This window comes from Brienomyrus brachyistius, chromosome 12 (assembly GCF_023856365.1).
Source record: "Brienomyrus brachyistius isolate T26 chromosome 12, BBRACH_0.4, whole genome shotgun sequence".
NCBI lineage: Eukaryota > Metazoa > Chordata > Actinopteri > Osteoglossiformes > Mormyridae > Brienomyrus > Brienomyrus brachyistius.
In genome coordinates, this window is record NC_064544.1 from 638,998 (window position 1) to 664,437 (window position 25,440).

General features: G+C 39.4%; 3 protein-coding genes across 4 annotated transcripts in view; 1 reads left to right on the plus strand and 2 right to left on the minus strand.

Moving 5' to 3' along the window:
• Positions 1-9,341, plus strand: part of LOC125704467 (uncharacterized) — a 57,174-nt gene extending 47,833 nt beyond the window's left edge. Inside the window, exons 1-3 of one of the 2 annotated variants that reach the window (XM_048970038.1) lie at positions 759-835; positions 3,118-3,233; positions 3,974-9,314. In XM_048970038.1, the coding sequence (XP_048825995.1) occupies positions 3,134-3,233; positions 3,974-7,707 (3,834 nt within the window). In that variant the 5' untranslated portion in view covers positions 759-835; positions 3,118-3,133 and the 3' untranslated portion in view covers positions 7,708-9,314. Of the gene's footprint in view, positions 1-758; positions 836-3,117; positions 3,234-3,973 lie in introns of those variants that run through there. The other variant, XM_048970039.1, reaches the window with a different exon arrangement.
• Positions 1-25,440, minus strand: part of LOC125705198 (stonustoxin subunit alpha-like) — a 216,497-nt gene that overhangs the window by 189,162 nt on the left and 1,895 nt on the right. The window contains exons 2-3 of the mRNA XM_048971638.1: positions 24,693-24,802; positions 20,974-21,800 (exon numbers count right to left, since the gene is read on the minus strand). Of these exons, the coding sequence (XP_048827595.1) occupies positions 20,974-21,800; positions 24,693-24,792 (927 nt within the window). The 5' untranslated portion in view covers positions 24,793-24,802. The remainder of the gene's footprint in view (positions 1-20,973; positions 21,801-24,692; positions 24,803-25,440) is intronic.
• On the minus strand, positions 13,863-18,542 carry LOC125704466 (interferon-induced very large GTPase 1-like). Its single transcript, XM_048970037.1, has one exon. The coding sequence runs from the start codon at positions 18,394-18,396 to the stop codon at positions 14,386-14,388; it is 4,011 nt and encodes a 1,336-aa protein (XP_048825994.1). The 5' UTR covers positions 18,397-18,542; the 3' UTR covers positions 13,863-14,385.

The window sequence follows — 25,440 nt, forward strand, 5'->3', positions numbered from 1 at the left end:
GAGCCTAAGACAGGAGTCTATGCACACCTCTGCAGACAAGCAGCTATGGAGAACACTCACCTATAACCAGCATACATACACATAATAGAGGCACCTAATTCATCCATGTGGGTAAACTGGGGAGTTTTCACACCTCTCATCCTGAGAGACATGCATGTATATACAGGGAAAGACAAAATTTGGGGGTCAGAACACAGAGCCAGCCAGCATCCATAGAGCAGGGATTACTCTGCAAAGTACAGGATTTGAACCCACAGCCTTCTGGACACAGACACAGAGATTGAACCTGCTGAGCTACACACCGTTCTATGTGTTGATTGTCATATACATCTTCTTACCGAGGTTGAAGCCCAGGGGCAGCTGCTACAAAGGGGCCTCAAACAATCTCATGTTGCCACCTGTTCCGTATTTTACAGTATCTTGTATTGAAAAATAAAATGCTGGGTCCTGTTTGGAACCAATATGGGATGTGGTTCTTCCCGAATTTTCATGCCCAACTGCCTTCTGGTCCAGGGCATCAACTACCCTGTGCCCTCCAATGGATTGGCATCAAGCTGAGGGTGTCACCTACCCCGTGCCCTGTGATGGACTGGCATCTGGTTGAGGGCATCACCTACCCTTTGCCCTGCCATGGACTGGCATATGTGAGATATGTATCTCATTATAACGCGAAACAGGGCAAATGTTATTTTCTTATGCTTGCAGCCATACAAACCCATACACATCCGTTTCCAGCACCGTCAAAACGAAAGTATAAAAATGAAAGTATTTCGTTACATGAAGCACGTACTGTTCTGATACCATTTCAGTTGGAGTCCAAGTCCTGTTAATGCAGGTTAGTCAACAGTTTATTGATCATTTTGTTTAACTTAAACTGTAAATGTATTCGAATTGATATACTTTTTATTAGCAGTGTATTAAACTTAAATTTATCTTTAACATGAGAGATAAGGGTATAATATCCAGTGGAAATTGTGAGTGACAATAGGCCTACGTTATATGAGTTACACCTTAAAAATTCCTAAGTGGGTTTGTACTTCTGTAATATATGAACTGGAGTAGGCTCGCTATATACATTATGTATATAATGCTTAATTTCTATAAAACAGAAAAGCGCGATGTCTGCACTGTTCTTTCACACCTCCAGGATTCCGGATGCAGTTGCACTCCTGGTTCTTTGTGAGCAGTTTTAAGTTTAAAAATAAATGCAAAGAATATGACAGTCTTACATCCGGTCAGTTCGCATTTATGTCCAGAGTAAATAATATACACTGATGGAGAGATGCCTGACAGTGGATGTAGTAGAACGTTAGAGGGTGTACTGCTTTTATTGTCAAGTGTTGGGATTTTATATTTGCATTATTATTTGCTGCAGAGTACTGCGTGCATATTACAGTCCGGTGATCCCGGTTCGATGTGCGCTGTAATGGCGAGTTACAAAAATGGTGAGACTGCTAAATTAATCTAGGAATTTGTTTGTGTTCAGTTTTATTATTAAACAAGGGACAGGGCTTTCATAAACTGATGTATGTTTGCTCTCACAGGATTTACAGCCTGTCGGAAAACATGCCAGGCGTCAGTCAGCCAGTACCGTCAACATGAGACTCGAAAAATAAGTTAAATATTCCTTTACTTGACGACCCGTTCAGTTATTTTAATTATTTCGTTATTTCAGTTTACAAAAATGTTTGATTTTAATAATAAAGGAAAACCCATCAATAATTGCTGGTCGTCAAGCAATGCCATGGACATCCAAAGCAATGTTCCTGAGCAAATACCTCAGATTTACAATGATTTCAGTCATATTGTTATAGTATATATAGTTATATTGAAAATTGTTATGAAAACATATTTATACTGAGAATGGAGTTATGATGAAATAAACCGCCTCAAGCTGGATCTGTGGTTGCAGGGTGGGGACGTATAGCTACAGGAAATAGCGTTTAATTTCTGCTTAACAACCAGACAGGTGTGGAGATGTACTGACTTCCGGCCCCACAGTGGAGATCCCCCTAGTGGTGGTCGTCGCTCAATGTTCTGCAGCCAGATCCTCCTGCCCTCAGAAGTACTGCAACATGGCTTGTTTTCTTTGGGGAACCGAATGATTATCTTCTTAAATTAAAAGCAGCTGGACTTGACAGGGATCCACAGAACTTCTCAAAGGACCAATGGACCATGGACTTTGATAGGTGGCCAGGAATCAGGAACTTGACAACACACTTTGAAGAAACTTTTATAGTTACCTGTATAACTGTATAAACTTGCTTTTTGGAGTAGCCCCTGTAGCAGCCAATAATGTAATAACTACCCTTAATATAATAACTGGCAATAATGTGATCATTTTTCCTTTGGCCCACCCAATGAAATAGATGATTTTTCTGTAGCAAATCTGCTATTATTTAGTGTTTTCCCACCTAAAGAACTTTTTTTCAGAACCAGGAACTTCACCACAAGAACTTGGTCTGACTTTAGTTCCTCGGAAGAACCCTTTTTAATACCTACTTTTCATACGACCACAAACTATTAGGTGCTTGCAGCGATGACTTACTGATTGGTTGACCACAAATACCAGCTCTCACTTAGAAGTTACGTAGAAGCTCCGGCACGGCTGGATATAGAAGTGAGCATGGGTGGGCAATGCCCCCCTAAATTTCTGCTCTGCCCACCCAGTTGGTGAACTTTATCCTGTGCCATCTGAATCGGCCAATCACATTTATTTCATTTGTCCTATCAGACTGTCATGCCCCGATCATCCACTCCTTCCGTATGCCACGCCCCCTCGTTAACTCCATGTGGATTCCCCAGATATATCAGCTGTTTCTGATTGTTGTCATTAGTCCAATGTATTTACATTAGGTCTGCATTAGGTATGTTTTCCCCAGTCTGGTCATTGAAGTCTTCTGTCAGTTTTGTGGTTACCTTGCATATTTCTATAATAAATTCCTCGTTCCCCGCTTCCTCGCCTCCCTGACTTTTTATTTTCCTAAATGTTGCTCATATGCCTCCAAAATTCAATTCAGAATAATTCATTTTAAACTATATAATTTGGTATTTTATGTAATTTGTGACATTAACACAACTCTGAATTAATCATAGCATATACGCCTACATTTTTAGATTTTAGACTCAAATCATGGAAACTGACTCACAGACGCCCCTGGAGGTGGCAGCTCTCGGAAGACCCTTCCAGCTGGGGATGTTGTATGATTGCCGTAAAGATTGTCTCATTCCAGGTAAGTCGCTAAATCAAACAGCTGGTTTCTGGTTCTTTACCAGATTGCATAGAGCTGCAACTCTAGGGTAGAGTTTTCAACGAGAGACCACATGTTTTAAAGAGTTTATCCCATACTGTGAAGAGGATCCACTAAGTGTATGTGACACCCTACCTTTGAGAGTAGCTTAGCTCCTGTAGCTCAACAATTACAGCATTGTACTAATAATATACAGAGTATAATTTCACAGAGAACAGACATGAACTGTAAATATGATTTGTTTTCATATCAAGCAATACTGATAATTATCACAATGCAATTCACTTCAGTATTTCATTACTTCAATGTTCTATTTTTGCTTAGCGTTCTCTTAGAATTGCCTTTAAACAGATTCCCAACATGGAAAAACCAAATACAGAGTTATTTATAATTACCTAACATCAAATACTGAATAAGTTGCACCATAATTAATCCTACAGTACCACTGCATTTACAAAAATTATCAACAATAATTAAACACATTTCAACAATGCATACGAACTTGTTTTTTGTCCAGTTTATCATATCATTATTTGTGAAGAAAAAGATTATTTATCCTGAAGAAAAAATAATCCATGTTTATGGGCTTTATTTACTTCATCAAATTATACAGAAAGTAATTGTGGTACGAGTTTAGCTTAATTTAATGAAAAATCTATTCCTGGCTCCATTATTGAAATACATTTTATTTAAACCACTTATATGATAATTTTCCCATGCAGGAATTACAATGTGGGATCTTGAAGACCTTAGAAAAGACTCAGATGAAAGAATTCAGCACAACACAGAATTTGATGTCATTGCATCTGATTCTGTAGAGGATAAGGCATGTGCTCTGGATGTTGATGCTTCACTAAAAGCGAGTTTCGTAGGGGGACTGGTTGAAGTAGGTGGATCTGCCAAGTATCTTAAGGACACAAAGGCTTCAAAAAAACAGGCACGTGTCACGTTGAAGTATAAAACAACTACAACGTTCATGCAGCTGTCTATGAGTCACCTTGGACGAGGAAATGTTAAACACCCATATGTGTTTGAGAAGGGAATAGCGACACACGTGGTAACAGCAGTGCTGTACGGTGCTCAGGCATTTTTCGTTTTTGATCGAGAAGTTTCAGAAACCGAGGACCAGCAAAACATTGAGGGGAATCTGCAAGTGATGATTAAGAAAATACCAAAATTGTCAGTCGAAGGGGAGGCTTCCTTAGAGCTGACAGACACTGACAAAACTGCTGATGAAAAGTTGTCTTGTAAATTCTATGGGGATTTCGCTCTCAAACAGACCCCTGTTTCCTTCCAGGATGCTGTAAAAATATACAGAACACTTCCAGGTCTGCTGGGTGAAAAGGGGGAAAACGCTGTGCCAGTCAGGGTGTGGTTACTCCCCCTGGAAATCTTAGATTCTTCTGCTGCCAGATTAGTGCGTCAAATCAGTGTCAGATTAATAAATGAAACACAGAGCTTGATAGAGGACTTCAGTGAAATAGAAATGCAATGCAATGATATTATGAAGAGAAAGGTTATTTCATACTTTCCTGAGATTGGACGAAAGGTAAAATCCTTCAAGGACATGTGCTTGGAGTACAAATCAGTTTTTCAGAGATCTTTGTCAAGCATTTTACCATCAATTCGTGGAGGTGGAACAGAGGAATGTGTGCTTGCAAACATCCTAACAAAGAAGGAACAGTCTCCTTTCAATAGCAATAAACTTAAGGAATGGCTGGACTGCAAAGAGCAAGAAATCAACCTGCTCCAAACATACACTGATATGATGGAAGACACAAAAATTCTGGCATCAAAGAGTGAGCTTCAAAGTGAAATCTTGAAAAATAGAGATAAGAATGTACTGTGTTTTGCATTAACATCACTGGGTGAAGAGGAGCCGTATCTGTCCTGCTTACGGTGTCACTTAAAGGCTCTTTCAACTGCAAAGCTAAGAGAACCAACAGAAGAAGATGGGAAGGATGTTGAGACAAGTGAGTTTTACTTCTCAGATGCAGTGTTGGAGAAAATGAACGAACAAGCAATCCTCTTCATGGATTTCGCAAAGGCAAACAAGGAGAACAAGAAAACACACTTTATATTAGCATCCATACCTAACGATAAGTACAAAGGGGCAAGTATTTACCTTTACACAGATGGGATGAAACAAAGTGACCATTTTGAGCCTCCGTCAAAACCAGGAAGACCAAATGCATCTGACGTCACTCATGACAGTGTGACAATAAAGATGAATCATCCCCAGTATGGATCCAGTGAAATCACACACTACCTGGTTGAATACTGTGCTAATGAGTCAGATGTCTGGCAATTTTTTGAGGTTTCCAAATCTAACCTGGAATGTACTGTGTCTGGACTGCTTCCCCACACAGGCTACAGGGTCAGATACAAGGCAGTGTGTCCAGCAGGTGTCAGTCTAGCCAGTGAAGCTGAGAGCATTAAAACTTTGCCCACAAGTCCTCCTGGGAAGCCAAAACAGACATATGTAGGCTCAGATGACATTGTAGTTTCTTGGACAAAACCTGATTCAATTGGCTGTGGTGTCAGGATTGAAGACTATGCTGTTGAATACAGAACTGAAACAAATGAAAATAAGGCAGACTGGGAAAAAAAGACTAGTAAAGGTGAGGTCTATAAAATGACTGGGTTACAGCCAGATACAGCATATTATATTAGAATTACATGCAATTGTGGTGAATCTGGTCAAAGCAAAGAAAGTCTGACAGTCTCAATTTCAACATCGTCAGGAACCACAACACTAGCTGAACAGATAAAACAAAGGAGTGAATGTCTTTGCCAAGGGGTCCCCTCTGTGTACAAGGTTCCGCTGCAGGAGATACCCACAAACTTAGATGGATGCAAGAGATATGCTTTCGGCAAAAAGAACATCAGTGAACATCGAACCATTATGGTCGTTGGGGCAACTGGAGCAGGAAAATCAACCCTAATAAACGGAATGATCAACTATATTCTGGGTGTTAAGTGGGAAGATGATTTCCGATTCAAATTAATTGATGAGGGGACTTCAAAATCACAAGGAAAGAGTCAAACATCCCTTATCGCTGCCTATGAAATTAACTATCAAGAGATATATAACATACACAACTCCATCACTATCATCGACACCCCCGGTTTTGGTGACACAAGGGGAACAGAGAGAGACAGAGCAATCACTGAACAGATCCGGACATTTTTCACCTCCGACAGCGGCATCAGCGCTATAGATGCCGTCTGCTTCGTAACTCAGGCCTCACTGGCACGACTAACACCTGCACAGAAATATGTGTTTGACTCCATCCTTTCCATTTTTGGTAAAGACATAGCAGATAATATCCAGATGCTTGTGACATTTGCAGATGGACAGAAGCCCCCAGTCCTAGAGGCCATAAACATGTCTGGTGTTCCATGCCCTAAAACAAAAAACGGGATTCCTGTTCACTTCAAATTCAACAATTCAGCACTGTTTGCAGACAATTCTAATTCTGTCAATAGTGATGATGAAAATGAGGAAGACGGTGATGACAACTTTGACAAGATGTTCTGGAGAATGGGTGTGAAGAGCATGAAGAAGTTTTTTGTTTCTTTAACATGTATGAAAACTGTGAAAACCAAGAGCTTGAGGCTAACTACAGAAGTCCTCAAAGAGCGCAAAAAGCTGGAAACTGCAGTCACTGGTCTGCAACCACAGATCCGAGCTGGTTTAGCAAAACTGGATGAAATCAAAAGGACACAACAAATAATTCAGGAACATGAAGCAGAAATCAATACAAATAAAAACTTTGAATTTGAAGTCGAGGTGACAAAGCCAGTTCAGGTTAGCATAAAAGGATCTGGACAGTATATAACCAACTGTCAGCAGTGTTTTGTCACCTGCCACTATCCTTGTACTATTTCAGATGATAAGGATAAGGCACGTTGCGCTGCCATGAACTCCAAAGGAAACTGCACAGTGTGTGCTGGCAAATGTCGCTGGTATGTGCATTTTAACCAGAAGTACAGATGGGAATATAAAAAGGTGAAAGAGAGGAGAACATCTGAAGAGCTTAAAGCGAAGTATGAGCAAGCATTTGGTAAGAAAATATCAGCTGAAGAGATAATTAAAACACAAGAGGAAGAAATTCAGTATCTTCAAGATATAGTACTGCAACTAATGGAAACATCGCAAAGGTGTTTAGCTCGACTGCAGGAAATCGCGTTAAAGCCCAACCCACTTTCCACACCAGAATACATAGATCTGCTGATTAAGAGTGAAAAGGCAGAAGCTAAACCTGGATTCCTGCAGCGAATTCAGTCACTTGAAGCTATGAAAGAACAAGCAGTGATCATACAAAAGGTCATCAATAACGAAGAACTTTCACCATTCGAGGCAAGGATGTATAAGGCAAAAACAGTAAGACAAGAACAAAAGGCATTGTTTGGTAAGACAATCAAAGGCTTCATCTCCTTCTTCACAAAGTGAAAACGTATGACTTTCAAACATTGCAATCATGAATGATATTTCAGTGAAAATAGAATTTCAAAAGACGAGAAAATTTCCGTTGTCAGCCACATAAAATTATGGCTGCCACATCTTTCATTGATTCCTCGATTCTGTACTGCTGCTTACATTATAAAGTTATGATGTGGTGGCAGGTTGTCTTTTCTGCTAAAATTGTTTCAGTTATACTAATAGTAAAAGCCCTGCTGTTTTGGTGAACAACTGAAGGAAAATTAATTTATTTATATGGGCACCTGAACCAAAAACCATCTCATTCTTAATGAGGGAGGCAGGCTTGGATTTCCTTTTAAACAATCACTGACAGTCATGAATCAGAAACCTTAAAATTGAGTTGTAAGGGTGGGGGTGTTTGAGTTTATGTTTTATTTGTGATATCTTGGGAATGTGAAAACCAGTTTCAAATCTAAAATGTTCCTTTGTCAGAAGAATTTGTATGTAATGGGTGAGTTTTTGTTTTTTAATTTGTTTCTCTTAATAGCTGAACTTACTGTAGAACGTTGTATTGGATTTAAATTTGATAGGAGATGTATTTACCTTAGTCTATATCAGTGTGAGAGTCATCCGATATACTATGCTTTCAGTACAATAAAAATTAATGCTGAATGAATGGTGCTGCATACAAGAAACTACTGTCTCTTAAAATGAATTTTAAACTATGATGATTTTACTTATGAATATTTTTCAACACAAACACGGGGGGGAACATACAAATTTCACATGTGCATGGAGCCAGGGGCAGAAGCCATTGTGCTGTCTTGGTTATGTGAACAGGATTATACAGCACATGTAATAAGAGTTATACAGTGCATGTAATAAAGGTTATACAGTGCATGTAATAAAGGTTATACAGTGCATGTAATAAGGGTTAACCCTCTAGCCAGACGACGTGCAACAAGCAGATGCTGCTAAGGTTTGCAACAGAAGGAAGGGATTCGCCTTCCTTCGAGTTCACCAAAAGTTCACGGCTGGCTATTTGAAAAAGCCAAGTGGAGATGGTCGTGCTACAATTATGTTCAGCCAAGGAACCAAACAGTAAAGGAGATGATTGACAAACTAATCATCTAGGGGTGTGGATCAAGGGAGAAAACAACGATGGGGAATGGTTGAGGGAATGATGATGCTTAAGAGACGAGATCTTAAATCTTCCTATAAGTGCATGTAAAACAAGTAAATATATCTGCACGTACCTATATGTTCATTGGGTATCGTGGCTCCCTGACCTTCCCACAATAAAGAGTTTGCGTTACCAACCATTCATTAAAAAGGCTTTAAATTACTACATTTCATAATCAGATTACTAGACCCAGAAATGTTCAAGTTATGTGGAGATAGAAGAAAGTGCCTCAAACACACGTATGGATGAGACTTCTGTGATCTTCGGAGATTGCAAGATTCAGCACAGCAAGGACGGAATGCTGTGTGCTGCATAAAGAAGGGATTTTACTTAAACAGCTACTTAAACAGTTACTCTTCACAGTATATAGGAGGCTACATATTAACACCAGATACAAAGGTCTGACATACTGCTTTTTAATGGTGAGATTTATTATAAACTCTTATTCCTGGCAAAATGCTCAGTACCTGCAGAACCGAGGGGCAGTAATACTATATGCAGATTTCATGTTGTTACAGCCTAATTTAAGCGACTGTAGACGTATGAAAATGTGTCACTTCTCTCCCTTTTCTACACGATCCTTAGTGTATTATTATACTCATTTTATTTAATTTGATTCAGTTTCTATAGTTCACATTATATAAACAAAAATGCACAATTTGGCATTATTACGTTGTATATGATTTTTTTTAGTTATATAAGGCAATTCGCGGCATCAATAAGTAATTGGAAAAAATACACGTACACGTAGATATGTGACCCTCCAAACTGTACACTTGGGACAAAAATTAGTAATTAGGATTATGGTATCAAATGAAAGAAAACAAAAAATCCTCAAAAAATATCTAAAAATACGGCCATGCGACTTCTGTATGGTTTTGTGCTGGAGGGTGACATTTGTCATCCTTAAATATCTATGCATTGTGATATAATGCAAGCATGGCCTTAGTCTGATTAATTTCTACGGTATACTCACTTTGGACTGAAAGATCTTTGGGCTGAAGATGCCCATGTAGGATCATCCTGTACCCAGAGTTGGATGGAGCCTCTGGATCTCCTCCACTGCATGGTCCAGGTCTGCAACTGTGGTTCTGAAGTCTGACATCTTACAGTGAAATAATATACCCTCATGTGATTCCTTGCGTTAAGTTTTTAAAATTACGTGAAATTAAAATAATTTAAAATAAGGTTTATCATTGCAAGATTCTGCACAAGAAGTGCTTTACTTGACCCAGGAACTTTCTGTTACGATCCTCAGTCTAGGGTTGAAGACCGACAGAAAGGTAAAGGGAAAGGAGAGGGGAAAACGAGACAACCAGGGGATGGGAAAATGGAACACGGGACACAAAGGGATCTTTTTTTGTATTTTTTAAATATTTATTCACAAAGACTTTCACAAACAATAGGGCAACAGACTTCGGGAGTGACACGGCCAAAACAATAAACAAAACAGTGCTAACAAACAAATCCAAAATAAGCTAATTCTAAACAAAATGAAAACAGGAAAACTAAATCTGACTCCCTTACCAAAACAACTGTGAACCACACGAACGCATAAACAAAACAGCAGTCACTCCCTACGCACCTAACAGACACGAACATACAGGAGACACAAAAACCGAAACACAGTATCCAAAGGGGCGAGACACAGAGTAGTCAGGAGGAAAGTGAGAGATCAAACCAGAAGGCAATCAAACCAACGGCAAAGGTACAGAAAGAGCAAAGCGAAAGTCAAAAACCAGGAAACCAAAAATCTGTCACACACAAGCAATCAAAACGCAATCAAACCAACAACAAGCCAACAATGAGCAGAGCTCAAACTGGATGTGTTCAGCAAGCTTTATCCTTGACCAGAACGCAGGGCCAGGATCAGGTCAGAGGTCAGAGGACGGAAGGGGCGTGGCCGGAAGCTGGGAGGCGGGCTGAAGCAGCAATTAGCGAGTGGAGCTTGGGGCAGAAGACTGAGGTGTCCTGTAGACATATAAAAACTCTTACGGCACATAACAATATGTAAGCAAGTATATTTGTGAGTGTGGTTTTATGTATATACACACACACTCTCCAATGGAACAAAAGAGGAGATTTCAGCAACTAATAACTAAGAGATTAACTTATTAAATTAACTAAACTATATGCACAGTCACCCAAGTGGCAGCTGCTTGCATCCTAACTGCCTGTTAGTGATGTGTCGGTCGCGAATGAAACGGCTCTCGGAGCCGGCTGCTGCCTGTGAGCCGGAGTCAGAGCCGCTTTTTATATTTCTCTATTTTTTTTGAAGACGCACGGATTGGTCAACCACACGATGCGTGTCTGCTCTGAGCAGGAGGGGGAGGGGCGGTGCTACAGGGTGCGTTCGACTTGGGCTTTAAGTCTTAAGTCGTCTTGCTCTCGTGAGGTTTTTGTTCCATGTGACATGGTCACGGGTGGTGACGTTTTGCAGCGCCGCTGAAGTCGGACAAAAAAAAATGTAACCGTGATGCATTGCGTTGGGACCAGAATGCATTGCTTTAAGCCAGCGCTGCAAACGGCTGCGTGAAGTCGAACGCACCCATAGACAAATACAGCAATCGCGGGCACAGACAGAGAAACAGGAGGGAAGGAGACGCGCACGACAAAATGAGTGACTGCAGGAAACGGAGTGAAATTTGGATACATTTCAATTACATTGATAATACAAAGGCAGAGTGTAGCGCGTGCAAGGTTAAAATCTCATATCGAACAGGCTCTACAAATAACCTGCACTGGCACATGAGAACTGTACATCCATCAGTGCAGTGGGAAGAAAAAACAATGAAAGTCACAGTTTGTCTACTGCAACTGTTGAAAGTGCCAGTTTGTCAGTGTCTACACAGTCATCCAGTACAGCACCACAACTACCGAGACCTACAACCTAGAGCTTTATTAAACAGTTTGTGCAAAAAGCTATGACTTCAGTAAAACAGAAAACAATTGATGAGGAATTGACTAAAATGATTGCACGTGATTTCCAGCCATAGTAATTCATTTCACTAATAATTTTACATTATTTTTGGTAATAAATTCATTTAAGCACCAAATAAAATCTGAAGAGCCACTTGGGAGCCGAAAGAGCCGGCTCTTTTAAGTGAGCCGAGCCATAAGAGCCGGCTCTCTTAAAAGAGCCGGAATTCCCATCACTACTGCCTGTCTGCCTAACAGGCGTCTTAAAGACACATGCTAACAGACCCCAGTACGTGTCAATGACATCGAATTACGCAGTTAATATAAATAATGTACACACCCCTGATAAAATACCAGGTTTTTGAGAGGTAAAAAATGATACCACAATAAATAATTTCAAAACTTTTCCTACCATTAATGTGACCTATAACAGGGTTTGTTGGGACGTAGGAGGGTGCATTAGATCAGGATGAGGTAGCAATCCGGTCAGAGCACATGGAATCACGGCAGGGGAGGTTCTCTTTGACTCAATTTCCCTATAGACAATATGCTTCATATTACATATAGTACATCATAATTTGCATGACTCTGCCAAATCACTTGCAGTTTGGCCAAAACAATGATACTTTGCATTTATGATGTGCACAAGTGACTCGAAGATGTGGAGGTTGTACTAGTAGCCAGATAATTGACGTTAGAAATGTTTTCAAATTTTTAGAAATGTTATTATATGCACTGTGTTATACTGAAGCTTGCGACTTTGACACTGAAAGTGTGATGCATTATTATCTGTTAAGCATATTCTTCATACACCTCTATTACACGTAGATGTTTTATATGTTGAGTCTTGAGTTTCAGTAGAAGGGAATGTTCGGAGAGTTAGAATGACCAGTGATTAACCAGTTTTCTCTCCTGCGCTAATATACATAAAATTAGTTACAGAAAGCCACACCCCACCCCAAAAACATGCTGAGGTTAATTAGAGCCACCAAATTGCCCATAGGTCTGCATGTGTCAGTGAATGCTGTGCATGAGTGACTGCAGTGTGCGTTAAAAAGGCCGTCTGTTCCTTTAAATCTGGGGGAACTGAGGCGTCGCTTCCCGCCCAGCAGAGAGTGTGCGTCCCGTGTCACGAGAAGGAGAGGGACGTATGGAAACCGCGCGGGAATTTTTTTTTTGCAAGGCCTGTTATAGTTATGTAGCAATTTTAAGCTCGTGATAAAGTTAAGCTTACTTTCAGTTTGTAATCTGGCATTTATTACCGTGTGTTCGTGCATGAAAAACACAAGTTGGTCTTTCCTTTGTGAATAATGCTAAGTTTACATGTGTTTGTACGGTAGAGACGCTAATTGTAAAACCGCATATAGTATTCAATAATTAATTTATATTCCTTGGTTTAATGTCTTTATGTTGGAGCTATGTATATACGGATTACGGCTTGTTTACAGCATTGGAGCGGTGTGCGTAATGTTTATTTGTTTGACTTTCCTTGTTTATTAGCACATGCATGTTACCGTTTATGTGCCCTATGCAAGGGGCAGGCTTAGCCATGTTAACTGTACAGTATGTACTTAGTAAGCAGTGCATAATATTGCTGGGTAGTTAAAATAGCGATACTGGGTACCTATCATTTAGGTTTATAATTCAGAGACGAGCTAGATTACTTTGCAGCGTAATCTGTAACCTGTACTTATAATGTTAAGCCTATATTGCATTGTATTTTATTTTTGTTTACAGACCACGCACTACTTTCCACGTAATAAGTTATAACAACTGCAGTATACTCCCAAATAAAGGAGACTTCACTGAAAGAAGTTCGAGTCATGCAGATTCTGTTTGCGGTTATACCAGAGTTCTAACCGGACTCCTCACAGCGATTTGAATATACCTACTCAGCGCACAAACGCTCCATTACAGTGTGAGTGGCTGCAGTGCTGTGCGTTAGTGTGCCACTGAATCAAGTGGTTTACCCTGAAAGCTGGCTGTACAGTACTGAATGTATGGAAATATTCATGAACATTACTCCCTTTGAAAATCATGGCCTTGACAGAGAACCATATTACACACGGTATGGACAAGAGACTAATAGAGATACTTTTATTAGACTACAGGTTTTTCCATAACAGCAATATTAATAGAACTTGCAATTATATAAAATTTCACTGCAAAGGCAGATGGATCATACAGACATAATAGGAGCTACACATGATGTCAAGCAGTGAGCAGTAATATATGTGATTAACTGTAAAAGTTCAATGTAATTAAGGATCAAATACAATGAGAGCAGTAATTAGGATGTTTGCCCTTGGCACAAAAATTAAACGAAAATAGAAGCTAATTTGTCTAAAACATTTTTAATTCATTTTGCTAACTATAATAACTGCATTCAGATATTTAATGATAATTAGATTGAAAGATACGTATCTTTAAAAAAAAAAAAAAAAACAGACACACAACCTAAATTCAAAAATGAACATTAAATCAAAGTAAGGTTTGCTCTTGTCCATAGACTTTTGTTTAAGTTTCTTTACTCCATGCTGTCTATAATTAAAATACTACACGTTTCCTTGTAAGATTTCCCTTGCATATGCATCATTGCAGTAGTTTTAGTCTATTATGTTTAATTCCTCCAGCACTGATTCCTCTGTGATTTCTATCCAGCTGTCAGGAATCGCACCTCTGCCTTTAAATTTTAATCCACATCTCTCCTCCCAATCCTTCTGAAACCTGCAAATAAACCATTTCCAGTAACCCTGTGTGCTCCCATCTGCGGTGATGCTCCACTTATCATAAGGGTCACCAGCATCTCTGTAGGACTTATAGGGGATCCACTTTCCACTGGAATGACTCAAGAATGAACGATCACTGCATACCTTGGTTGAGCAAAAATCAATTGATAATTCATCTGTTTCATGATAATGCCAGGAACCTAGAGCACCGGACCGGTGAAACTGAACCCTGTGGTCACCACTATGGTTAACTATAGTATTTGTGCAGATGGCCTTGCAGAAAGGGCACTGAGCCCAACATCCTTCAAGCTGATTAAAAAGAATCTCTGTTATTTCCTGCTTTAAGAGGCGTAAATGCTGGGAAGATGCATCAACACTTTCCATATTTTCACTCTTAACCACCTCTTCAAGACACTTGGCCATCATCTCTTTCAGAAACTTTGTGTCACTAATGTCTTCATCCTGAATGCTTCTCAGACTCTCCCTGTTTATGACCATGTGGCCCCCAAGTTTTTTACAGAAATGATCGAGCCACATGGATGCATTGCCGCTCTTCAGGTTCACTTCATCAGATGCCTCTGTGCTGGTGCGTAAAATGTGCAATTTCATTTCTTTTAGGTTTTCATGAAGCATGTCCTGTAGTTTTTTGTAGTCTTCACAAAATGTTTCCACATGTTCACCAATAAACCTTTTAAAATACAACTTTGGGTTGTGAATGTATTCGTTGTAGAACTCAAAATTCTTTTGAATTGCAAGATGTCTCAGTATATGATTTTCAAGGTTGCATCTGTTGCCACTCATTGCTGGGTTGTTGCATTTCATATTATCAGCGATTTGCACCTTGGTTTTATTGTATGTTGCCTCTTCAACTGCAGGCAGAATGTTTTTGAGTAAAAATTCAGCAAATATTGTCACTGAGTTGGCTCCTTTGCAATAGTTTTTGAACATTTCAGAGTACTGTTCCCTTTTACTTTGCAGGTAGGTTACCGGGTTGTTAGCTTTCTTGAATGACTCGTGCATTTTTTGAAACCTCTGGACAGAACCGAGGCAAACTAAAACTGACAAGTCAAATCTGTATTCATATGTGAATTTCACATGTTCATTGCGCTCACATTCCTGAATATGTCTTTCAATCTCCTCTAGTATTTCAAATATGAAATTTTGATTGAAATCTGTCTTTTCCAATTCTTTTTTCATAATGTACTCATCAACCATGTGTTTCACATTTTGGTGTAGTTTTTCAGCAAACTCCTGGAGAATCCCCTTTCCAAATTTTTCTTTAACCCATTCCAATCTTGCTCCCATGAAAGATTGGCTGATATGTTTTTGCTTTGTAAATTCAAACATTCCATTTGCAGATATCGTTTTAATCTTGTTCATGAGGTCTGCCTGCTTTTGAAAGTGAGAGTACAGAATTGCCTCCATTATAGCTTTTATGTGCACTGGCTCATCAGGCAGCTGATCTTTTGCTATTTCAGCTACCCACTTAACCCAGAGTGAACTGAATTCTTCTTCCACTTGTTTATCAGTGAGCCTCTTGTCCTTCAGAGAAGTTGCCATTTTTTTGCTTTCTTTCATTAGATTTTTTTCATAATGTGATTTTTTCCGATCTAGTTCTGACATACTTCTCTTATTTTCAGTTAACATTTTGCATTGTTTTAGAGTTTCTTCAATGAGTTCATTCTTCAGGCTCTCAAGTCGGTTTTTAACATTCTCTTTCCATTTAATAAGGATTTCAGCATGTTTTTCTTCTTTGAAATGTGCCTCAGTCTCCCTTTTCAATGCAGTATAAACTTCATCAAAGTCAGAGATCAGATCTGTGGTATTGACATCCACAATTTGGTTGCTTCCAATTTGGTTTTTCAACTTGGTCTGTGTTTCCAAAGAACATTTCCTTAACTTCCATGACCACTGAGCATACTTCTCTTCCAAGCTGCTGTACACCATAATTTCCAATGTATTTCTGAAGCTGAAAACGAAATTTTCCTGCAAAAGTGCATTCCAGAGGTCTTTAACTCTTACGCTGAATTGTGACAATGATGGAAATCGAAAACCTGTCCGCCACTTTGCCACTGAAAGCACCTTAGTTTTCAGGTCCTGAACATTTTGGCTGTAGGATGGATTTGGGGGAGCCATAGGTGGATCCCCCTCCAGAAGATTTTTAAAGTAAAACACTTGAGATTCCAAATCAAACTGTATTACATCACTGAAGCTGTAAACATCATCAATGCCCTCCCCTTTAGCTGCAGTCTGAGCCATTTCATCCAGCTTCTCCTGAAGGCGCCTCCTCCCCTCCATGTTTTTATCACCAGCTGATGCTTCTGCTACATTCTGGTGCACAAATATGCAGCTTGGTTTGATTTCAACCCGTTTCATCCTTAAGAAAGCCTGCACACAAATCTGTAGGATCTCATGCATCTCCGATGGATTTTCTCCCATGATGTTGATGACAGTCATGTCACCAATTCCAATGATGAACGTGGCAAGTTCATTATCATGACTCAGTGATGTTTTAGTGCTGAGCTCTGGAGAGCGAAGACCTTCGGTGTCAACAACCAGTAAAAAATCAAAGCCCAATTCCTCTCTGATATTCTCGTCCACCTTTAGCATCTGCATAAAAGCACCACGCGTACACCTCCCTGCACTTACAGTGAACTGAAGGCCAAACATAGTATTCAGCAAGGTTGATTTACCTGAGCTTTGGAGTCCCAAGATAGACAGCACATACACCTTTTTGTCCCCAAGCTTATCAATGAGACTCTGTAGGACAGCTTGTACCCAAATAAGGGGTACATGTGATTCATCCCCATCCATCAGCTCTAGTGGGTATCCTGAAATTAGCATTTCAGCTCCAAGTGCAGGGAGAGCACCAGCAGACTGTTTAACAGAACATTCATGCATCTGACCGACCTCTCTTATAATGTGTTGTAATCCAATTGTACTCGCAGCCATATTTTCAGATATGGAATTAAGCTGTTTACTGAGCTTATCAAGTTCTTCTGCTTTCTCCTTAGTCTTGGGGACATTTTTCATTTGGGACCAAGTTGAGTGGTAATTCTCCTCAAGTCTTGCAAGGTGGTCAGAAGATAACTCATCAAGTAAAACTCTGAGCCATTGCAGCATGTAGAATTTTGTATCTTCTGAATGATCACTTGATGTTAAACAGTCCAAGAATGATCTCATGAAATCATTGAGTGACAAAGTTATTTTCCTCTGTTTTCGACGTGTGGCTTTCATGTCACTTAGAATTATACTTTTTTGTTGTTCAATGGTTTCATTTGTCTTGCAGCTCAGGCGAAACTGCTGCTTATTTTTCAAGCACCACTTGTGCCACAGTTCACCATGGAGAGGCAAAAACTCCTTTTTGATATCTGAAATGCGTTTTTCCTTCAACAAACAAACTAAAGTCTGCGCCAGTGCATGTCCATCTTTGAATGACTGCTTGTCTTCGTCAACTTTGAACTTTAGTTTTCTTGCTTCTTTACAACAGTTTTCAATGCTCTGTTTCTTGTTATATTTTCCAATGCATTGCTTGATATTGGTTATGAGTTCCTCTGTTAACTCCGCTTCATTCCTGTTCTTGGCAGCTAGTCTCACTTTGAGGGGATTTTTTGAACCCTGAACCCTTTCACTTCCAGAAAATAGGCAGATCAATGGGATTGGAGACGTAGAGAGATTTTGACAAAGTGTTTTTGTTTCTTCACGCTGTGGCTGTTCGGACAGTAGAAGCACATTCACTGTACTTACTGCCTGCAGAAATTGAAGTTGCTGTTGATGGTCTTTTGCGTCACCATGAAGGTTTAGAAACGCAACACAGTCATCAAATATGTCATCTTTCTTTCCTCCTGGACAGTACCAGGCGATCTCAACAACCCCATTCATAAGCATGCTGCTTGGGGTACTGCCTTTGCAATGCCGATTGAAAAACACATTGTGTCTCTGTTTGCTAATGACAGAATTCAGAATTTGAGATTTGGAGGTCAAAGAACTCCCCAAGCTTAAGAAAGAGACAACTGGCACTGGTGTGCTAAACATTTGTCTGGTTTGGTATTTTCCAGGGTTGTCTGCGCTTGAGTTTGTCATACTTTTCCATGATTTTTTGATGTGCCGTAGAGGCCAAAGAGGGAATTCCAGGTCTTTTGTACATGGGTTGGGAACTAAGAAAGGTAGTGCAAACTGGCAGGCAGAGAGTTTTGTGTAAATGTACTGTCTTAGAAAGTCATTGGCACAGTGGAAGATCGCCATGTGGATATCCATGGGATGGATGTGCGACTCTGTGTCTGCCGGATCTGCTTCTCTAATTGGTTCCTCATTTGTATTAAAAAAATCAAAATCATCAAAGGTTGTACCATCATATTCTACAAGTGAACTAGTTGATACTGGTTTAAAAGAGAGATATCTGACATTGTAATCTAAAATCATGACCTTATACAGATATTGACTCTTCAGATCTTCCACTGTATCTGGCTCATTTAGGCACAGAGACAAACTGTCAATAACAAGAATGTCATTCAGTTTAATCTTTTTTGGAAAAAGGTCACTGAGGCCAAGTTTTTTGAGTAAGTTGGTAGAGTTGTTCATTTCTGTTTGGTTAGCTGGTAAATTCTTAACATTGGTTGTGTCCTCAGATAAAGACACTTGGTTTGCTGGTAAACGACCCAGCAGTGATGCTGTATCCTCTTTATTTATATTTTCTTCTTTCAAGTTTGATTCCCTTATAAAGGAATTTAATTCTTCTTCAAGGAGTTCCCAGTTACTATGACATTTTTCATCTATTGATTTAATGGTATTTGAAATGTTGTCCTTCAGGTGAGATTTAATTAACTCTAACCGTGCTTCTTTTTTCTCAGAGGAAATATATTCTTCATCTTTGGATAAAGTCAGCACTTTCAGAAACACGTAGGCTTGAGCTTTTGATGCGCTTTGCTCTTTCAGAGAACAATATTCCTTGTAAGATCTTTCTATCTCATTTTGCAAGAAGCTGATTTCATTCCAATCCAGAAGATGATTAAATGTCTTGCTCTCACAGCAGAATCCCAAAGCATCAATACTGGACAGAACCAAGAGTTCAGCTTCATGTTGTTGTTGGTCACTTAGGGCTTGACACAAGGAGTTCAGTGAGTTGGTAACAGTGCATGTGGCTTTTATTCTGGATGAACGGTGTTCACTGGAACTGAAGGTGCACTGACCTTCTAATTCGTCTTTGTTTTGTTTGAGGATCTTTATTAGTTCTGGAATATCTGACACTGGAATATGTATGCTTACATTTTCAGCTACAGTTGATATAGAGACTGTCAGGCTTTCTTTGCTTTGACCAGAATCACCACAGTTGCATGTAATTCTAATATAATATACTGTATCTGGCTGTAATCCAGTCATTTTTAAGACTTCACCTTTACTAGTCTTTTTTTCCCAGTCTGTCTTATTTTCAGTTTCTTCATTTCTGTATTCAACAATATAATTTTCAATGCTGACCCCATTTCCAACCATATCAGGTTTTGTCCAAGTAACTGTAATCTCCTCGAAGTCTACATCTATTTCTTCTGCCTTCCCAGGAGGACTTGTGGGCAAAGTTTTAATGCTCTCAGCTTCACTGGCTAGACTGACACCTGCTGGACACACTGCCTTGTATCTGAATCTGTAGCCTGTGTGGGGAAGCAGTCTAGACACAGTACATTCCAGGTTAGATTTGGGTACTTTAATAATTTGCCAGACATCTGACTCATTAGCACAGTATTCAACCAGGTAGTGTGTGATTTCACTGGATCCATACTGGGGATGATTCAGCTTAATTGTCACACTGTCATGAGTGACGTCAGATGGATTTGGTCTTCCTGGTTTTGACGGAGGCTCAAAATGGTCACTTTGTTTCATCCCATCTTTGTAAAGGTAAATACTTGCCCCTTTGTACTTATCGTTAGGTATGGATGCTGATATAAAGTGTGTTTTCTTGTTCTCCTTGTTTGCCTTTGCGAAATCCATGAAGAGAAATACTTGTTCTTTCATTTTTTCTGACACTGCATCTGAGAGGTAAAACTCACTCGGCTCGACATCCTTCCCATCTTCTTCTGTTGGTTCTGTTAGCTTTGCAGTTGAAAGAGCCTTTAAGTGACTTTGCAAGCAGGACAGATACGGCTCCTTCTCACCCAGTGATGTAAATGCAAAACACACTACATGCTTATCTCTATTTTTGAAGATTTCACTTTGAAGCTCACTCTTTGATGCCAGAATTTTTGTGTCTTCCATCACATCAGTGTATGTTTGGAGCAGGTTGATTTCTTGCTCTTTGCAGTCCAGCCATTCCTTAAGTTTATTGCTATTGAAAGGAGACTGTTCCTTCTTTGTTAGGATGTTTTCAAGCACACATTCATCTTTTCCACCTCCACGAATTGATGGTAAAATTCTTGACAGAGAACTCTGAAACACTGATTTATACTCCAAGCACATGTCCTTGAAGGATTTTACCTTTCTTCCAATCTCAGGAAAGTATGAAAGAACCTTTCTCTTCATAATATCATTGCATTGCATTTCTATTTCACTGAAGTCCTCTATCACGTTCTGTGTTTCATTTATTAATCTGACACTGATTTGACGCACTAATCTGGCAGCAGAAGAATCTAAGATTTCCAGGGGGAGTAACCACACCCTGACTGGCACAGCGTTTTCCCCCTTTTCACCCAGCAGACCTGGAAGTGTTGTGTATATTTTTACAGCATCCTGGAAGGAAACAGGGGTCTGTTTGAGAGCGAAATCCCCATAGAATTTACAAGACAACTTTTCCTCAGTAGCTTTTTCAGTGTCTGTCAGCTCTAAGGAAGCCTCCCCTTCGATTGACAATTTTGGTATTTTGTCTATCATCACTTGCAGATTCCCCTCAATGTTTTCCTGGTTCTCGGTTTCTGAAACTTCTCGATCAAAAACAAAAAATGCCTGAGCGCCGTACAGCACTGCTGTTACCACATGTGTCCCTGCTCCCCAGTCAAACACATATGGGTGTTTAACATTTCCTCGTCCAAGGTGACTCATAGACAGCTGCATGAACTTCGTAGTTGTTTTATACTTCAAGGTGACTCGTGCCTGTTTTTTTGAAGCCTTTGTGTCCTTAAGATATTTAGCAGATCCATCAACCTCAACCAGTCCCCCTACGAAACTCACTTTTAGTGAAGCATCAACATCCAGAGCACATGCCTTATCCTCTACAGAATCAGATGCAATGACATCAAACTCTGTGTTGTGCTGAATTCTTTCATCTGTGTTTTTTTGAAGGTCTTCATGATCCCACAAGGTAATTCCTGTGTAGGACAATAATCATGTTAGTGGTTCAAATAAAAATGTATTTCTAAAAATGGAACCAGGAATGGATTTTTCAATAAATAAAGCTAAACTCAACTAGCTTTTTTCAACGGCTGTTTTCCAGATTGTTTTATGAAATAATGCCCAGAAATGTTTTTTTTTACAAATATCTATGTAGGAATGTACTTCTTTAATGGCTAATTTCTGTTATATCAATGGCAAACTGTGCAGAAACAACCTTGCATTCATTGTTGGAATTTGATTAATTAGTGTTAATAACTTTGCACTTCTCCTGTAAGTTTAGTTGTGGTGCAGTATGTTATTTCATATTAGCTAAATACTCGGGACCTGTGTTTTTTATATTGCATAACCCATTTCTCCAGCTTTTAGAAGTTATAGTTCTTCTGTTTATATGAATGGTAAGCTTATTTAATAGGAAACAATACATGCTTTGCTTGCAGCTTTTACATTATTACAATCGACAGAGGTTATTTTATCAATGACAATGACTTCAAATTCAGCCAAAAATGCCAGAAGACTCTTCTCATATAGAATCTTCCTGCCTTCAGCAGCTGAGCTATTTACCAAAGTCACAAATCCCATGTTGCCCATCCCTGTGGAATATTTATATACAATTTAGAGTTGTACTTGACATAAGCAGTTTTAGTAAACACAGTTCACAAGAGATGCTGCTTAATCCCTGTCAGAGATATTATGTGGTACAATGGGCGGAGCTTAAATGGGGTTCCGTTTACGATGTCATAAGCAGGAGGGAGGCGTATCCCTTATTCTGATTGGCCGAGGGGTTATGTTCATATATGATATCATACATGCTTATGCTACGTGATAAGGGGGGCCACATGGTTTGGGGTTGCCGTTAAACTTTAATAGAATAAAAATACATGTAATGTATTTATTAATGTGTTATTTATAATTACATTTTAAGGAATAATAAAATTTATAGCAGGGGCGGCATGGTGGTGCAGTGGTTCGCACTGTTGCCTCACACCTCTGGGACGCAGGTTCGAGTCTCCGCCTGGGTTACGTGTGTGTGGAGTTTGCATGCTCTCCCCATGTCATCGTGGGGTTTCCTCCGGGTTCTCCGGCTTCCCCCCACAGTCCAAAGACATGCTGAGGATAATTACCCGTAGGAGTGCATGTGTGAGTGAATGGTGTCTGAGTGTGCCCTGCAATGGGCTGGCCCCCCATCCTGGGTTGTTCCCTGCCTCGTGCCCATTGCTACCGGGATAGGCTCCGGACCCCCCGCGACCCAGAAGGATAAGCAGTTTGGAAAATGGATGGATGGATGGATGGATGGATGGATGGATGGATGGAAAACATATACCAGGATGAATGTAAGCTAGCGCATACACTGCCAGTGGGGGTTCTGTCCGCAGTAGACACAAGCGCCCCCGGCATATTTTAAAAGAAAAAAACACTTAAACTTATTACATTTAGCCAAAATGTTTAAAGAAGAAGAAGAAAAACTTTAGTGTTTTTTTTCAAAAGAAATAAAAGCCAAAGGCAGGCAGAATTTAAACAAGTACAAATATGCCCGAACGAAACACTGTCAGAAGAGCAAATGCTCAGTTTAAACAAGCACAAACGAAACCAATTAACAAGCAGCACATCGTTTTACAAGAAACTAAGCACTTAAATATTTTAACACAAGTTTTTAAAAACGGTGCAAAACCATTATCAGTTTAACAGTTTATTTCAATGTAAATAGAAAAAGTATTTCACCAAACGCGAAGATCCAGCAATAGCCGTTCAGGGTTCCCACAACGTTGTCCCGCAACGGAGCAAACTCGGAGCAAAATATATCTCCTGTCTAAGGATATTTTTTTTGTTTATTTATAAAATTATGACCAACTTGCTACATCTTAAGTTGTAGTGAGGGTACATTTACAGGAACTTTTATGTGATACTTCTATCCAAAGCAATTTACATTATAGGTTTGAGTGATATATCGATAAAATATTGTATTGTGATTATGAACATTCATATCGTCATCAACTTGAATATCGTACCGTCTTATAGCCTAAACACTTGTTTTCTTGCAGAATAACAGCTATAGTGCATTTTTTTACATAAATTATATCACGGTATGAGTCTGTTGTTAATGTGGTTTATCATTACACTCTTCACATGCTCCATAACTATTAGAAATTGGTAATTCAGTCATCACAAGCAGAAAAACTTTACTGTGTCCTACATATTAACTTTAGAATATTGTGATGCATATTTATATTGGGAAACTCTCTGAAAAACTATCCATCCATCCATCCATCTTCCAAACTGCTTATCCTACTGGGTCGCGGGGTCTGATAAATGAGTAATATAATTTAGGGCATATTACCCACTCTAGTCAAACCTGTTACCTGGAATGAACAGTGAGGCAGTCAGAGAAAAAGCTTAAAAAGTAAAATATACTGTCGGCTTTTGTTATTGGTTAAATTTATTTATTTTTAATTAAATTTCACCTTGCATTCTATTGAATTTTTCGCCTTTTTATGTTGTGAATCAGTTTAAAGGCAATTAAGGGATTTCTGAGCAAAAATAGAACATTGAAGTAAAGAAACAATGACTTGAATTATATTGTCATAATTATCAGTATCGCTTTATGACAATCTTTTTCACATGACACTTGCAATTTCTGGAATTTGAACATGTGAGCACTCTGCACACTGTTAGTACAATGCTGTACTTGTTGAGCTACAGGAGATAAGCTACCCTCAAAGGTAGGGTGTCATATACACTTAGTGGATCCTCTTCACAGTATGGGATAAACTCTTTAAAACATGTGGTCTCTCATTGAAAACTACCCAATAGTTGCGGCTCTACACAATCTGACAATGAACCAGAAACAGCTGTTTGATTTAGCGACTTACCTGGAATGAGACAATCATCACGACAATCATACAGCATCCCCAGCTGGAAGGGTCTTCCGAGAGCTGCCACCTCCAGGGGCTTACTCGTTTTGTTTCCCATGATTTCAGTTCTAAACACAAAAAATGTAGGTGTGTAAGTTATGAATTAATCGTAACAATGTTAATTTCACAAATTACAAAAAAATACTGTTAATAAATTAAATTAATTAATATTAATTCTAAATTGAGCTTTGAAGGTACATCTATTCGGAAAATAAAAAGTTATTTTCAAATTTTATTAATAGTGGGGATCTAGCTATGGGTGGCCTAGGCCCACCCACTTCTTGTGTAGGTCCACCCAATCAAATTGCTGCTTTTTTGTAGTAAATATCTATTAGGCACTCTCTCACTCCAGGAACCTTTTTCAGGACCCAGGACTGTTTTCAGGAACTTTGTCGTGTTCCCACTGAAAGAACTCGGTTTGATAATAGTTCCGGGCCTTTTTTTTAGTCCCTACTCCAGAGCAGGTACCATTTGTTTGACCATGAACTATTGGGAAGGGGCTTACCACTGATAATCTTACTGACTGGTTGACCACAAGCACCACCACTAACTTGGAAGTTGTGCGGAATTGTTGGGAATAAGTAAAAGTAGTGGAGCAATGACTGAGCCGAAGGAATCATTTTTACACCTCAGTTTTATTTAATGCATTAATAAATATGTTTCTGTTTACATCTCCATATTGCATACTGCCCCCTGCACAACTTTT

Excerpts from the sequence above, each read along its gene's own strand:
- LOC125704466 (XM_048970037.1), bottom strand. The coding sequence starts at position 18,396 with ATGCTTATGAATGGGGTTGTTGAGATCGCCTGGTACTGTCCAGGAGGA.